This window comes from Hyperolius riggenbachi, chromosome 12, assembly GCF_040937935.1.
Source record: "Hyperolius riggenbachi isolate aHypRig1 chromosome 12, aHypRig1.pri, whole genome shotgun sequence".
Taxonomy (NCBI): domain Eukaryota; kingdom Metazoa; phylum Chordata; class Amphibia; order Anura; family Hyperoliidae; genus Hyperolius; species Hyperolius riggenbachi.
The window spans coordinates 111,880,669-111,898,571 of record NC_090657.1 but is presented as its reverse complement, the minus strand read 5'-3'; the positions used below and the strand labels follow the sequence as shown (position 1 = coordinate 111,898,571).

At 42.5% G+C, this 17,903-nt stretch overlaps 1 protein-coding gene across 4 annotated transcripts in view; it reads right to left on the bottom strand.

Moving 5' to 3' along the window:
* Positions 1 to 17,903, bottom strand: part of TMEM94 (transmembrane protein 94) — a 264,228-nt gene that overhangs the window by 95,931 nt on the left and 150,394 nt on the right. For all 4 annotated transcript variants that reach the window (XR_011025302.1, XM_068263428.1, XM_068263426.1 and 1 more), the window contains exons 20-23: positions 16,447 to 16,585; positions 7,974 to 8,089; positions 7,791 to 7,890; positions 7,196 to 7,304 (exon numbers count right to left, since the gene is read on the bottom strand). Coding sequence is in view for 3 of the 4 variants with exons in the window: in XM_068263428.1 (XP_068119529.1) it covers positions 7,196 to 7,304; positions 7,791 to 7,890; positions 7,974 to 8,089; positions 16,447 to 16,585 (464 nt within the window). In the remaining variant the exon portion in view is untranslated. The remainder of the gene's footprint in view (positions 1 to 7,195; positions 7,305 to 7,790; positions 7,891 to 7,973; positions 8,090 to 16,446; positions 16,586 to 17,903) is intronic.

The following is a 17,903-nucleotide window of genomic DNA, read 5'->3' as shown; positions in this document are numbered from 1 at the left end:
GTATGCATGGTAATATTGGCCATAAATACACAAGCAGTATGTACCGACAGATTGTGCGATTTATGATATATTGTTTGACAGTATTATGGGATGGTATACTGCCTGACAGTGTTATGGGATGGCTAGACCAAGTTACATAGTATTATAGCATCTATTTTAGAATCGGTTACCGTCTTGTATATATGGCCAATATGATCACACATTCATGTATTACATTTTTGATTGGTCAGCGTTGACACAGCCCCAGCTAAAGAGCCCCTGCCCACAGGACTTGGCTGCTCTCTGACTGCCTTGAGAAAGCCCAGCGATTGGTTGAAACATGTAGGTGGAGAAGAGGTGGAACCAGGCAGAGCTCAGGACCCACCTGTGACACAGTTCCAGCTTGTATGCAGCTGCACATCACTGTGTCAATCCCTTCCTGTCTTACTATGTCGCAGTCCTAGTCTTACACCAAGTGTTCTAATTTACACCATCACTCTTATAGGAGAATTTTATTATTTATTTATTTAAGTATTTATATAGTGCCGACATATTATACAGCACTGTACAGAGTATATTGTCACTAACTGTCCCTCAGAGGGGCTCACAATCTAGTTCCAATCTAGTCTCAATCTGCATTTATTATGCAGATTGAGGCAAGTTTGATTATGCAAATCAAGGCTGATCATGATAGCGGAGGGAGGGGATGCAGAGAGAGAAGGTCCAGGACCATTACCCAGAATACTAAACGTCCATAGTCACATAGACAGTTCATGATTGCAAAACATATGTACTCCATTGATACTCTTAGCTCTATTTAGGCAGCAATATAGATTTCCATAGAGCAGAACATTGCACACATCTGTGTTAGGACTAATCCAAGAGAGTGGCAAAGATAAGATCCACATTATTATTATTGGTTTATAAAGCACCAACATATTCTGTGGTGCTGACATTCACCCTTATGGTTTTAAAGTTTTTAACACAACAATCCAATGTGTTTCTTTCTGGACCAAAAGTCTCTCCCAATCACCGCCTCGACTTGGGTGCTGTACCTTTTTGGATTCCTTTGAATGTTAACCCTCTTGAGTCACTGTTATGACACAAGTGAAAATGTTGTGCCACAGGGCTACTCTCCTCCTTATCAATATATTTGAAAAATTATATAAACAAAGAAAAAATTGGCTCTTGGGTGCATACCAAAAAACTTTTATTATAGTATCAAAAACATAAACAACACAACATAAATAACACTGCACATTATATGTGCAGTGTTATTTATGTTGTGTTGTTTATGTTTTTGATACTATAATAAAAGTTTTTTGGTATGCACCCAAGAGCCAATTTTTTCTTTGTTTATATAATTGTTCTATTTTGTTGGCATGGTGCATACTTTAAACATTAATATCGATGCTAGGCACTTTAAGTTGATATTATTTATAGTTGAATATTCTGCTTTATGACTTTCCTTCTTTAGTGGTGGCATAATCAATATATTTGATGTGCTATTTAATCCAATCTCTCAAAGCTAGTTTAGTATTCCCTGCATACAACATATTGCAGGGAAACTTTAACTGGCCTGAATTGCTTAGACTCTGAGTTATTCGTGAATACATCTGTCCTTTCAACATGGTCACACACAGGGCAATCTCCACACCTGTGCATTTTTGTGATCCTACTTTTCTGCCACAGCCACTCACATCTACTAGACATCAATTTGCACATCCACCAGACCAGATCTGATTAACAGTGCCTCAAATTTTGTGCATGTTGTACTGTAGGCAGGGGGCAGTGTCTCACAACTTTAGCCACTTTTGGATCTGATATCAATACTTTCCGGTGTTTGTACAGTACTCCTCTCAATTGATGCCAAAGAGTGCCATATTTAGAGATTAACCTCTTATGTTGTCCCTCCCGCAACCTTCGCTCCTCCCAAGAAATTCTCCTGGCCTCTAAGCTGATCACCTCCTCTCATGCTCACATCCAGGACTTTACACGAGCGTCATCCCTTATCTGGAACTCTCTTCCACAGCCTGTACGTCATGCTCCAAACCTGGACATCTTCAAACGCACTCTTAAAACACACCTTTTCAGACAAGCTTATAACATTCTATAGCCCTTATTTACTTATCTGTCACAATGTAATCAGAGGCAAAGGGTTACTGCCTCATCCATCCTCCACCCCTTTACCTAGTGTGTCCCCCACTACCCATTAGATTGTAAGCTCGCAAGGGCAGGGTCATCCTCCTAATGTTTACTGTTTTGTAACAATATTTGTGCTGCTTGGAACTCTGCTGTACATTTGTTAGTTGTATCTATGTCCCCCTTGTCTTATTGTGTTTTGTAAAGCGCTGTGGAATTTGTTAGAATAATAATATTGGGGTCTGTCTGTTTCTTTGCTTTTGGGTTGCAACAACGTCACCCTATCAATTTCCCCAAACCGGGACATACTTTTTTTTTTACGGAGGTGGGGTAAGTATCCCCTTGCCTGAAACACATTCCCCAAACCCCCATGTAGATCATTACCATCACTGCAATTTTTCTTAAAGGGAGTCTGAAGCGTGAATAAAAAAACAAAAAACAAAACAGATACTTGAGAGGGAAGGCTCTGGGTCCTATAGAGCCTTCCCATTCCTCTCCGGGTCCACGCGTTCCCCTCCGCAGGCTCCCCTGTTAGCAATCTCCGACTGATGGGTCAGAGACTGCTCTCTGCCGATGCCCGAGGCTTTCAGGGGAGCCAAATGCTTCCAAAGACAGGCCACTACGTACTGCTCTCTCGCGCATGCGCAGTATGGAGCCGCCTGTCTTCGGAAGCACTCAGACTCCCGGAGCCTCTGGCGGCGGGAGATTTGAACAGAGGAGCCTGCGGTGGAATGAAGGGACCAGGAAAGGAATGCGAAGGCTCTATAGGACCCAGAGCCTTCCTTCTCCTTAGGTGAGTATCTGTTTTTTTTCAGTATCACTTCAGATTCACTTTAACCCTCACTAGTCCATACAGGACGCCTCTCGACAACATCAGGGTGGAAACTATTTACATGAAGCAATGAGTTTCCCGTTGTGGGCTTTCTGTAAGCACATGTTTCGATTCTGCCCTCTCGCTTATGGATCGTCAGGTTCAAGAATGATATCTGGCTGTCACTAACTGTTTATGGCAGCTTTAGATTATCTTTGTTCTCATTCAGGTCAAAGAGGAACTGCTTTAAGGAGGTCCATGCCACCCCTCCACACCAATAGCACATCATCATAACGAATCCAGAGGGTCGACATGGGCCCCAAACATCTCATTCCTATAAACCTTCTGTTGCTCCCAGCACCGTAGATGGAGGCAGGCATAGGTCAGGGCACATGTTACCTTCATCGAAGTGCACCTGGTCTGAAGGTAGAACCTCCGCTCAAACATAAAGCCCTGATAAACGGTCTTCTTTCAAAACTTACTCCCCGATCATAGGACATGAAGTAATCAACTTGTGTGGAACAGATGTATAAAGGGACTCCACCCACACCCCCACCAACAAATCAGTGGGGGCGACGTGGAAGTCCGTAAGTATCTTCAACACGTTCCTGGTTTCCTGCGCAAACGAGGGTAGATCTCCCATATACTTCTACAGATTATTATCCATGAATTTGATTACACCCTCAAACAGATTATTGATTGCTGCCACAATGGGGCAGCCTTATGCAATTTTGGCAATAAAAGACTGGAATGTTGTATAATATATATATATATATATATATATATATATATATATATATATATATATATATATATATATATATATATAAATATATTCAACTCGCATTGTGATGGCCCCTATTGGTCAGACCTCTCTGGAGAAACCGATTAAGCTTTGTCACTATTCTTGGAAACGGGTTCTCCACTTCCCCCTTTTTTCTTTACACAAGTATCCTATGTCTTTTACCGTAATTATTCACTTCACACACTATAAGCCAAAGGACAGCTCTTATTTTATGAGGGGCAGTAAAACATTCCTCGAAACCCACCCATCTGGGTCTATGAAAAACAGACCCCCATTAAAGGTTCTGAGCCACTCTGTCTGCTTTGTAGTCCCAGGCAGCCTTGCAATTTGGACCTAGATAAATACTTGGACTTTATTCTGGGGTGGTTCTCTTGCTCATTTGTATGGTTTTAATACACCCGAACAATTAAATCTTATAGTCTTTCCAGGAGAGAAGAGAATGTAAATTCCTGAGGAGAGGTTTGTAATTCAGATCATACAAGCTATCGTAGTGAATATTCTAATGAGGTGCTGGAAACCCGTAACATACTTAAAAGCTGTTCTTTTTTCTTCACATCTTCACATATCGGCTGAGTTTCTTCAGGTCAAGGATTGGCCATGCAATCTCATCATCCTTTGGAATCAAATAGATGTTGGATTAGAACCCAAGGCCCTGCTCTTTCAGGAGGACTAAAGAGATGACACCCTGAAAGCAAAAATTTACCACTGCCTGAGATAGACTTTGAAAAGTCCTGTTTGAATGCTGGAATTCTGGATGAAAGAAAAAAAAATCAGTCCAGGAGGTAGAAATAAGAGTTTCATCTTCTTTCATCCTGTAATGGCCACCTTCTTCACCCAGTCAACAGCAATTGTGCTTTTCCAGGCCCCAACCTGTGTAGACTCAGCTTTGTTGGTAGCCCTGCTGTTCTTTGCACCAGAGAGGTGTGTGTTTCTGGTCTGTAGTTTCCTGTAGCTGTTTGAATATCTCCAGCCTTTGTCTTATGTTGCCTGCTTAATCTGCATGATCTCCCCATGCTTGAGTTCCTGCAAAATGTATGTAGAAGCTGTGTTCTCTTATCCCCTGCAGCGCTCTATATGATGTTATCTAACTGGTCCCTAACAGGTGCCATGACATAAAAAAAAGCCTGTCAGTGATTTTTTTTGACACGCCATGGATGCCTCACACATTTATTTGTAGGGCTGGACCTACTGGGTTATCCAGTTCTGATACCTTCACCCCTGGAAGCAGATAAGCCCCAGTCACCTTCCAACATAATGCTGGCCATGCTCACCCAGGCTCTAGTAAACACCAGTCTAGGAGCAGGCAATAATGATCTAATGTTTCTGTTCCATGAGAAAAGAGTGAGCTGAAGCAGCCACCTGGGCAGATGTAAGTTGATAGATATTTTAGTGAAGTTGAATGGCGACTGTCATGTCCTTCAGGTGTACTTCTCTCTCATCCTCCCTGTCTGTTGCCATTGGGGAGATGTGATTTAAGTGGGATGGTATCAGGCCTCCCAAGCACAAACTGGGCAACCCTGGATCTCTCTGACCCATCTCTAAGTCTGGAGCCTGCAGGGAGGGAGCAGAGGGTAAAGGTGAGTGCTCCTGCCTCTGATACTTGACGGGGCATTTGCACGCTCTTTTAGGCATGGCAGCGCCTCCATTATCTGTGTCAGGGCAGGGGCGCAACTAGAAATCACTGAGCCCCCCTGCAAAAAAACTTTGGATGGGGCCCTCTCCCCCCCCCCCCTCCCTTTCTGCACAGATAAACTGAGAACCAATGTTATTCAGTTGGCTAGTGCCTAGGTTCTCAACGTGTGGTACGCGTACCCCAGGGGGTACTTCTGATGGTTCCAGGGGGTACTCAGGCTTGATATACTTAACCAAGTATAACAAATTTAGAGTTTTAGAAAATGATAAATCTTATTTAAACAACACCAAATTAGGTGTTTTAGCTAATTAAAATAAATAGTAAATGCTTGGAAATGATTTAGAACCAATTATGTACTATGATTAAATATATATTTGTCAAGGGGTACGTGTGATAATGTTTACTATACTAGGGGGTACTTGGTAAGTATAGGGCTTTCAAAGGGGTACATACCAATAAAATGTTGAGAAACACTGGGCTAGTGCACACTTGAATGTGTTTTCCCCATGCAAATAAAAACACCAGTGAAGCATTGCACACATTTTCTCTATCAATTACATTAGCGTCTGTGATGAAACTCATACAGAAAAATGCATTCAGAAAACCGACAGACTAAAGTGCTCCCAGCCTCAGCTTATTACACTCACTCTGTCCTCCTCCGATGGAGCAAAACTAGCTCTGCAGACTCTTCCAGTATCATTACAGTATGGAGCACTTGGGGAGGTGTAGAGGTTGGGGGCCAGGCGCTGTACACAAGAGCCTGCTGCACACTGAATAGTGACTGTGACTGTCTACAAAATTTTGTAGGTAGGAACACACTAGGCAGAATCTCATATTCATTTTCCATAGCACATGGTGGAAAACGCTAATGTGATTCTGCCTAGTGTGATCTTACCCTGAATAATTTGTTATCAGTGGCCGAGCAGATGCATTGATTAAACTTTCTGCTCTCTGCACAATTGCTCTTTTTCTTTCCGTACCCTTAGTTGTCAGCCTCTCAGTACAGAAACTTCTCTCTCTGCCCCCGCCCCCCCCCCCCCCCCCGGGCCCCCTGATGCTTTTGGGCCCCCCTGCGGCTGCATTACTTGCTGGGTCTATTGTTACACCCCTTCATCAGGGCATGTGACAAATTACTAACCCTGTGGAAGGGATGTAAACAGTCCAACTACTGATAGGGGTCCCCCTGAGTTAAGATGTGTCTGGTCATTGGACGGACTGTCTGGACAACTAATCAGTGCAACTGCGTATTGTTGTGCAGACTGAAAGGGTAAAAGGCAGCTATTCAGGAATGTTGGCACTCTTAAAGTACAACTCATCTGACCTAGATGAGCAGTAGGGGGCAGCTAAAAATTTTAGAGGGCTAAAGCCCTTGGACAGAAAGAAGACTTCTCTCCATACAGCGGGTGGAAAAGAGAGAGGAGGAACAGGAAGGTTGCAGCAGCAGGAAGAGAGTTGATAGGACCAGTCACGCGTATAGACCTTTAAGACCCATCACTGTTGCCAGGCAGAGCTGCGCTGTCCATTACTTAGCCATGTCTCTGCCCTTGTGGGAGGCTGCTTACAATGGGTATGTGCTTGCATGCAAGTCGCACCACACTAATACGTGATCCTTGCTTTCCTAACCATATGGTAAGTTAAGGCTCAATGTCACTCTTCCTGTAGCATCTGATCTTAAGCCACGCTGTATCTAATAGATACAGTACTTTACAGTCTGGTAACATTTTTGTTCTTCTGTTATAGATTGCAAAGCAACGTTTACAATATTTCACCGTTAACATCAAAAACTGCCTGTCACTGCAGTAAGGTGCATAGAAGGAAAGCTGACCTGATATCACTCTGTAAGTACAAGCCATGATTTCTGAAGCTGGCAGAACTTCCTATGCAACAGGTCACCTCTCCATATTCCTGCATGATCTGAATCATCTCACACATGGCTAGAGAAAAGAAAACAACAATGAGTCACCCTTCACACTGGGGCATTTTCATTGCATTGCAGTACCGCACGGTAACACTCGGCAATGAAAGTCTATGGGGTCTTACGTACCGATGTGATGCACTGCTGCGAAAGTGAAATTTTTGACACTCGGCATCTTGCGTGGCGATGTGTGTCGAACCGGAAGTTATGTAAGTCTATGGCACCGCTCAAATTTAAACGTATCCCTGTCGTGCATGTGCAGGATCGTATTTTGTCAATACACTTCCATGCAATTTGCCTTTTTCAGCCACAGAAAGTGAGCGCTTGAGTCTCACTTTTTGCTTGGCCTGCTGCCAGATGGAGATAACCGCGTATTAACACGGAAATTCCCGAAGCCTGGTTTTTGCCGAAAACACCGGTTAGTAGTGTTAAACCGGCCTAAGACCTTAAAATGCTCTTTTAAAAATGCATCAGATGTAAAAAAAAATGTAAGTATTATACTTACTTTCAGGTGTACAGTCAGTAAACAGAGGTACCAACAAGGGAACATTATCAATGTTTTGTAGATGAGGCCTTACTTGATGAATACCACGAGGAAGCTTTGCCTAAAGGCAAGGAAAGTTGCAAACATTTAATGAAAAGGTTATAAACAGTATAGCTTAGTTGGTGCAAAGACATTCTCTCTTACTCGATTAGAATCTTCCAAGAAGCTAGGTACATCACTATCTGTAGGCTGGAAGCTAATCAAATCTGAATGACCCTCCTCCTCCATAAGCAGTAACCCCTCTGCATCTTCGCGAGAACCTAAAATAGTAAAGGCATGTAGGTAGATTTTATTTTAAAAAACTGGGCAAGACAAAAAAAAAGACTGCTGATCAAGCTATACATATAAATTCATGTCAAAAGGATATATTAAAGTCTGATTATAATTACAATAAATGTATATGGGTCAGTCATATAAAAAAGCATGAACAAATAGATTTCAAATGTCTTTATCCTAAAGAACCACCATACCCATTTCCCCAAAGTCTGCAACCTCCACCTAGTTGTATGCTCGTGCAGAGTTTTTCATTAGTTAATCAATACTGTTGCTCAAAATAAGTTAACCACTACTTCAACTTTTTCCTCTTTTCTCACTAAAGTGGAAAAAATTTAAGTAGTGAGATCATTTTTGTAGTTTAATCTGGAGTTGGAAAACTTTCCATCTTTTATCCTCAGATTCGATACTGAAAAACAATCTATAAGAAGCACCCAAACAAATCAATGGTAAGTAAATAGGAGGAAAGCTGACCTTCAATAGCAAATAATATACAAAGGTAGGGATGGGATTAAAAAAATGATTCTATTTACAATGTGTTTGCAAACCGATTCCAGTAAAAAGTCTCATGATAAGTCCAGGGTACCTGCATTGAGAGATACTGCACTGTGATAAAATATTGCATCATTCATTCAGAGCACATAGATTTAACCTCTGCCGGACTAAGCTAATTGAAATCTACGCCCTGTTTGGGTCCTGTTATACCCGTAAGGCGAAGTTTTAACACGCAGCTGAGCAATTGGCCATCAATTGATCCTTTTGCCTTAGGGCTCTTTCACACTACAGGCAGTGGTAAAAGGCTAAACCGCTGCGTTTTGGCTGCAGGCACTTTCAAGGCGTTTTTAAGGAAAACGCCAACTTCGGCTGTGGCGTTAAAACGTAGAAAAAGCCCTCTGGTATGAAAGGGCCCTTAGCGCTTGGTTTATAATATATATCTTTATTGAAGTTTTCAATTAGCCCACTGCATGGTCCTGCTGCTGCAGCCCACTAGCCCTGCTGTCGGTGTGACAGCAGGGCTCCGTGACCGGTCAGAGGACGATTTAATTCGCTCCTGACCCTGTGATCACTGTGAACCAATCTCATTGGCTCACACTGTCATAGCGATGGCAGAGCGAGTGGGCTTTTAGAGATGGGTGAGCAGCCTGTTGGCGACAGCGGCGATTCCATGTGGTGAGACGTTGGGAAGCCCTGTTTTTCGTACCAGCCGTCTCTGGTTTTTAAGGGGCCAGAGACTGCTGATACTAAAGTGGTTAATGAAGTACGCAAGTGCCATGTAACATTTTGCAAGAGACTGAAGGTCGTTGAGAATGATAGTAGATGTACTATACAGACAGTACTGCACACTGTGGAGAGGGTAGTACCTTATGTAGAATAAATCCTAAAAAAATGTTAAAGGTCCCTGGGCTGAATAAAAGTAGGGATAATACAGTACTTTAAGGCTACTTTCACACAAGTTCCCATATGCAATTAACTTTTTTACTGATTTTATTTAGGTACTGGAGGTCCTGTGCATGCGCAGAAGACCATGACTGGCATGACTGAGCCAGTTACCGGGGTTGATCGTGGCTGAACGGCAGACCGCGGGAAGACAGCACGAACACACACCAAAAAAGACGTTTCACAACAGAATCTCTACAGCCTGGCATTATGGGCAGACAGATGGCAGATAAAATTTAATGTAGATAAATGTAAGGCACCTTAAAGTGTACCAGAGCTCACGCAAAGCAAAGAATCGATACATACCCAGGGCTTCCACCAGCCCCATAAGCATGTGTGGGCTGGTGGAAGCCCTGGGTAAGTATCTATTCTTTGCTTTGCCTGAGCTCTGGTACACTTTAAGGTGCATAACATTTATCTACATTAAATTTTATCTGCCATCTGTCTGCCCATAATGCCAGGCTGTCGAGATTCTGTTGTAAAACGTCTTTTTTGGTATGCGTTCATATACGTTTTTTCCCACAGCAATGCATTATGAAAAAGATTTGAGTTAAAACGCGTATAGTGGAAACTGTGCCATAGGAAAACATGGTAATTACTTTCAGTCATAACTGAGATCGTCTGTAAAGATGGCAACAATACTCTGTATTCCATTTACTAGATCATTAATACATAAATTGGAAATGATTGGATCTACTGTAGTAATGACCCTTGCAGGATCCCACTGTCAACAGTTTCACATTTTTAAAATGAGCCGTTTACCACCGTTCTTTGCCTTCTGCCCCTTAACCAGTTCTTAAAGAGACTCCGTAACAAAAATTGCATCCTGTTTTTTATCATCCTACAAGTTCCAAAAGCTATTCTAATGTGTTCTGGCTTACTGCAGCACTTTCTGCTATCACAGTCTCTGTAATAAATCAATGTATCTTTCCCCTGTCAGACTTGTCGGCCTGTGTCTGGAAGGCTGCTAAGTTCTTCAGTGTTGTGGTTCTGCTATGAACTCCCCCTTTCAGGCCTCTCTCTTCACACTGCCTGTGTGATATTTAGATTAGTGCAGCTTCTCTCTGCTCTCTTATCTTTTACAAGCTGGATAAATCGTCCTCTGAGCTGGCTGGGCTTTCACATACTGAGGAAATTCAGACAAGGGCAAAGCTGTTTGCAGGAAGAAACAAGCAGCCTGAAACTTCAGTGCATGAGAGATGCAGGGGAAAGAAACACACAAATGATCTCTTGAGATTCAAAAGGAAGGGTGTATACAGCCTGCTTGTGTATGGATGTATTTTCTATGTGTGGGCATACTGTACATCAACCTACTTCCTGTTTTGGTGGCCATTTTGTTTGTTTATAAACAAACTTTTTAAAACTGTTTTTAACCACTTTTAATGCGGCGGGGAGCGGCGAAATTGTGACAGAGGGTAATAGGAGATGTCCCCTAACGCACTGGTATGTTTACTTTTGTGCGATTTTACCAATACAGATTCTCTTTAAGCCACATACACACTAATGATAAGCGTACAGGTCTGTAGATACCCAGTTCTGACCTTTTTCTTTTCTTAAAGTAGACCTGAACTCTTGCACATAACAGAAGGAAAACAGAGAGAAATGCATCCTGTATGTATTTAGAGAGCTTAGCCTGTTTAATTCCCTCATCTGTGACTAATCGCAAAAACAACAAATCTCAGTTGTGTCAGCTCAGAAATCTCTGCTGCCTCAACAGAGCAGCTAATTTGTAAACACAGGATGTTTACCCTATGTCTGCTTCCACGAACGCAGGAAGCAGACACATTGCAGATTTATTGCAGGATTTGTATCAGCTGTAGCAAAGAAATGTTTTTTCTTTAAAAGATAAGCAACAGCATAATAACCTTTAGAGCAGAGAGGAAGTTCTGACTTCAGGTCCGCTTTCACAAAAACATTTTGAGATCTAGCGCAACGGAAGTGTATGTGTAAACAATTTACAGTTGCATATTGTAACGGAGCAGAACGGAGCTGGAGCAGAATGTACAGTCCATACCACTATGATTTTTTTGGAACCTGCATATGTTGTCAAGGAACCTGTCCAAGCCTATGTGAATGGACAGTGTCTGTTCCCACTAGACTGTTTTCTCCTTCTGTTCCTTATCAACTCACCTGTCTGTGTATTCTCCGCAGTTATTCGGATCCTCCATGCTGCTGACTGCTGCTGGGCTCTGTGACAAGTGCCAGTATCAGAGTCCCAGCAGAACCAGGGATATCATTGCAGTGTAAAAGACCTCCATAGCACCAGTGAGGATTTTCATTGGTTCACGAGTGTTGGACAAATGAGAATTCTTACTGTTGCTAGGAAGGATCCCATTGCTCTGGCCAATGGTAACCTTCATTTCTGCTGGGGCTCTGAGCGTACCAGCGCTTGTTCCAGAGCCCAGTAGTGGTGACAGCAAGTATGAACAACCTGAATGGCGAGACAGATGAGTAAAAACGGAAGGACTCAAATGGCGGTGGCAACGACAGCGGCAGCAGAGGGCTAGATGCAGAACTGTGAGACTAGTGTGACAGCCCTCACCAGACACTGTAAAGCGGCACACGGTATCCAGGGTATCCACTCAGGATACGCTGTAATGCAACATTGTACATCCATCCCATGTGTAAACCTAGCCTAAGAGTCCTGTATTCTCAGCCACTTCCCTTTTTTAATTTACTGTATGTATTTCTAAAACTTTTTTTTAAAGTAATTTTATGTCACTAGCCACTTGTTTTGTCTGTCTGATGAAGTTACATCCTTATATTTCTATAACCTCCTCGGCGGTATGGACGAGCTCAGCTTGTTCATGACCGCGCGCCGCTCAGGCCCCGCTGGGCCGATTTTCACAATTTTTTTTTTAAAACACGCAGCAAGCACTTTGCTTGCTGTGTATTGGTCCCGATCGCTGCTGCTCGCCGCCGATGCCCCGCGACCCGCCGCGTAATCGCCGCCCCCCCCGCCTAGCCTGGCCAATCAGTGCCAAGCAGCGCTGAGGGGTGGATCGGGACTCCGTCTGACTTCACGACGTCGACGACGTTGATGACATCATCGCGATCGTCGTCATGGCGACGGGGAAGCCCTTAAGGAAATCCCTTTTAGAATGGGATTTCCTTACGTGGGTACGCGCCGGCGGCGATCGAAGCTACGCGCCGGACTCCGCAGGGAGGGGGGCATCATGTAGCTAGCGCTAGGCTAGCTAATGATTTAAAAAAAAAAAATTTAAATCTGCTGCGCCGCCACCCTGGCACAGGTAATAGAACGCCAGGGTGGTTAATGCAGATGCAGTCCCATCCTGCTTCAAAGTGAACCCGAGGTGAAAATAAACACGAGATAAAGAATTGTAAGTAATCTTAAATTTTTATATTTTTTTTAGATATTCCATGCTTTTATTTTATATTTAAACATTTACTAAGTCGATTGAATGTTTTATTGTCTGCTCAATGGCAGTCTTAAGTGTCCCAGAGTTAAAATACATGAACTATTGACCTTTTTCTATCTTTTCCCTGCCCTCAGAAGGTGCATTCATCAAGGGGAACTTTGCTGTATTGCTGTAACTTGCTTATCAGTGAGGTTTACTATATTCCCAACAAGGTACAACAAGACAGAAGCTATCACTTGCATGCCTAAAAATTTATTTTTCAGGCAGCAGAACAAAAACAGTCTGGTTATTAAAATGTTTTGCACTGTACATACAAGGTTATTTCATCATGTCACATGTCGCCGCGAGTACCCTTTAAGGCCCTAAAGCTACTCATTTTACACTTAATCATGTTAAAAACTATTATTTATCCATACTGGTCTTTTTATATCTAGAATTTTTAATCCCATAAGATATATATATATTTTAATAGTCACTAACAATGTGTTTGAAAGTTAACCATTTACTTTCATTGTCCTTGCCCTGTAATTTACTATCCCAGTATACCAGACATAAGTCCTGTACTCCCTACACAATTTTTCCGACAACCCGCAATTTTTTGAGTTACAAGTGATTGTTTCTGTGATCTCGCGACATGGATACAGGCATGCTATTACGCGAACGCTTGGTGGCGCTTATCCATAACGATCGTCACGGTGGATTGGATCTTTGAGATCCCCGATGACTCCTACGCAAAGTACCGCAATCGCTTGAACTCTCATTCACGCCTGTTGTGTGCTATTGAGTATACCTGCTGACAGGAAGATGGATCGGGCAGCACTTGTCATTGTGGGACATCGCTGGGATCCATCTTCCTGGGTTTTGAGGTGAAAATTCAGCTTCAGTAAGTCTCTGAGCTTCTTAAAGTTGGTCTTTTTAAAATTCACTGTTTTAGTTGTCCCATTGCTTACATCTGTGACAGTGAGGGAACAAAGTATTTGAACACGTGATGATTTTGCTCGCTTGCCACACAATTCAGCAATTCCTCGCTGCTTTCTATCTTTAAATCCTTCTCTAAGTTGCAAATTATTTCTTCAATATATTGCCCAGTTTTGCAGCCTCTCTCCAGAACTCCTAACAACTCCATAACTGTGAAACCTAGGTTGGGTTGGAGAGCGGGCAATAACCTATTCTGTGCTACTTTTCACCAAGCCACTGATGGTGATCCTGCATGTTGGGGAATAGAAGTCCAGAAGATTTGTTCATAATTCGTTGGGGAAAATGAAGAAGTGTATGGGCACCTTAATAGGTGTACAGGTAGGCCCCGATTAACAAATGAGATAGGAACTGTAGGTTAGTTTTTAACCTGAAGCTGGGACTGTAGGTTAGTTTTTAACCTGAAGCTGTTCTTAAGTCCGAACACTGAACCATCTCTGTTCCCTGTACTTCCTCTGTGCGCCCCTGCACCCCCAGTGTCCCCCTCTGCCTCTCTCTGTCCACTTCTGTGCCTCTTGTCCCCCTCCTTTCTAAAGTTTCCCCAGTAGCAGACCAGACGCAGTGCTGAACTCACCTCCCCACTCGAGTGCAGTGCTTTCCGTCCTCCACTCCACCTCCTGCAGCCTCTAGAGCATGGCACCACTTCCTGTATGTCACGTGACAGGAAGAAATGCCATGCACAAGAGCCAGCAGAGAGAGGAGGACAGACAGCACTGGACTCGGTTCGGAGGTGAGTTCAGCACTGCTACTGCTGTGAGAGACATGTGTCGGGACATGGGGGAAGTGTGAAGCTACTCATTCAAACCTCTCAGACGCAGAAATTACATCATCACGATGGGATCGGCCCCGTCGTTCATATCGGTGGGTCATTTGTAAATCAGGCATTTATAAGTCGGGCATTACCTATATTTGAAAAGTTCTAAGAACCTAATATGATTTTGAGTTTTATTTTTATTACATAGATATATTTATCTACATGGGTCTAAATGTAGGTATTTTCAGTTGAGGCACGCTGTTCACAAGCAGGTGTGGCTACCTGGGATTAATATTACTCATAGTAGTCTGGAAATAATATTGTTAAATAACGATACAGACAAACTGATAACTACTGTAGATACCATGTTTTTTGGTTTTTTTGCCAAATTACACACAAAGGATAGGACCCACTATATCTGTGAAAAATGAAGGACGGGGCATACATCCATGGCTGACACTGCCTGGGAGGAACTCACTGAAACATATCAACATAAAACATTGCATCCAAGAATACGATAACTGTGGTTACATCAAATCTATTTATCTATCTATTTATCTATTTATCAAAAATGAGCCCTTTACACAGTAATATTTGTTTCAAGTGCAGGTGAAGTGAGAGAGATTTCTTGCATTGTGTATGATTCTGCCCCCTTGTGCAAAAATATTGGAAATCGGTGGTCCACTTTTTGCAGGCTTACTTACATCTACTTGTTTCACTATCAATATACCAATGTATGCTGGGGATCCTATCTGACATGTCCTGTAATAAGCATAAAAAGCAACTTATCAGACTACTGTTTTTCTAGGCTAGAAAATATCTATTATTGAAATGGAAATGATCTGTTGTTCTTACGATCACTGAGTGGAAAACCTTCGTTAACACGAAACTCCTATTCATTGTACAAGCTTACGTTAAGTAGGAGGACACCCAACTCTGTTCAACAAGATATGGGGCAGATGGGTAGACTCCTCAAAGACCGTTATTCCTAACCTGGACATTAACGTCTCTGTGAGTGACACTAATGTAATGTTTTTCCACTCTCTATTATTGAAGGCTAATAAGAATGTGCTTTATTATGTTATGACACCAGTATCTTACTTAGTCTTACACCACTGTGTCTTATGCTGGGTACACATGTTACGATTTTCTGTATGATAGATGCATCAGATTGATAAATTCCCTCATGTCCGATATTACTCCCGATCGATTCTGCGCTCAATTTCTCATAGAAGTGAATGGAAAAAAGATAAGAAAAATGAGCGAAGATAAGAGAATCGAGCAAAAAAAAAAAAAAAATGATCGGGTGGTAAAATCTAGCGGAAAATCATAACGCGTGTACCCAGCATCACTGGAGTATGCAGCTATCAACTACTTTACCAGTATTGCTATGTCTCACTTTGCTTACTGATTTTGTGATAATTGTATGAACAGCTTGTTTTTTCCCCAATTGTTGGGTTTTGTTTTTCATTGTTTCTATGTTTTGCGAAAAAGAAATCAACATTCTCTGTTAAAATAAAAAAGATATGTTAATCTATCTTCAGGTCCACTTTCAGGAGTGGAAGCTTCTGTTCCAGTGTGTTGCTAGTTTTGAAAAAAGCAGGGATCAGGAATGTTAGGGGTCAGTAGCTCCAGGATTAAGGTCAGAGATCCAGCACAACAGCTACACAATGAGCATTTTTAAGAACTGGATAAAATTCCCTTTTAACCATGAAGGTCATATTGGTTTGTATATAAATATGAAGTAGAAGCAGATTGTAAAATAACTTATGAGCACAAATGTTCTATTACTGCTTACCGTGCTGTATATCATCTCGAAATGACCCTGCATGACTCGGGCTGGAGGGTGGTACTTCAGATCCTGGCCCATCACCATTTGGAGTTAAGCAAATGTGACAGTTCCATCCAGTCTCAAGTCCCATTTTCTCTGCAAACACCTATGTGAAAAGAGACAGGTCAAACTGGTAAAACATGAATGAGATATCTAGCATATATTTGGATTAATCCAAGATTTTTATGCAAGTCAATGGGAGCGTTTTTTTAAATGCTCTGAAAGCTCTGATGGTCAGAAAAGCACTCATAGCGTGTCTACAACCTAAAGCAGGTAGAGTGGGAGGTTTAAAGGACAACACTTCAGTTGCTCTTTAAGCTCAGACTGTTACAGTTTAGGAAATACAAAAATAACTTAAAAAAATAGAAAAATAATTGACTCAAGTATAAGTGGAGGGTAGGAAATTCAGCCCCCACTGGTGAGAGTCAGAGACTTTGCATAGTTTATTTCTTGTTCCTATTAATAATTCACATCCCTCTATGTAGATGATTATTTCACCTGCTTAACAAGCTTGCAATACCACTGTTTGTTTAACATCTCACATGTCCATGCATAGGGAATTAATTTAGAGAATTATAGCTATTGCTGGCCATAAATTCATGTACAGGCTCATAATTCTCTGTAACCTCAAAGTCCAGTACAGAGGGCTATTAGAGATAGTTAATTAGCAATATAGGACCTGCACCATGTCGGTGAGCCCAGGGGGATTATACTGTACATCAGCTGCTGTACTGCTGTTCTGTTTGCACAAGCTGCAAAAACTGTGTTGTTAGGTAAGAGGTTTGTGCTTATGTTTCAGTTATTAATTCTATGGACATACCATATGGATTCATTATGTCCTCTCATAAAATAATAGTGGGAATCCGCATACAGATATTAAGCCATAGCTCTCTTCCCAAAAGCCTTGTCATTAGCCACATGCCAAATTTGTAAGCCCAGATTTTGAGTGATGCCTGTGCCCCTCACCCCCCCCCCCCACACACACACACACACACATGCCAAAATGCACAGTCCATATGCATCCACAGGGGCCCCCAAATTATGTGGGGTGGTGGTGGTAAGTGCCCCCCCCCCCCATCCCCATGCGCTGCCCCCTTACGCAGTGTTATGGAGGGGGTTGGGACAGGCACACACTCACCTCCTCCGAGTCCCAGGCATTGTAAGTCCGTCTGTCTCCCCTGTTGTGTTGGTGCTCTTCACTTTCTGCTTTTCTGTTTGGGCTCTAGTGCCCGATGTGAGAACCAGAAAGGGCAGGGCAATAACACTACAGGGGAGAGATATAAAATCCGGATGAGGTGAGTGAGTGCTGTGAGTGCTGCTTCTCTCCGCTGCTCTTTGTAACTGTGTGTGTGTGTGTGTGTGTGTGCGTGTCAGTGTGTGCGTCAGTGTGTGCAGTTAGGGGATGCATCTGGCCACTATACTAA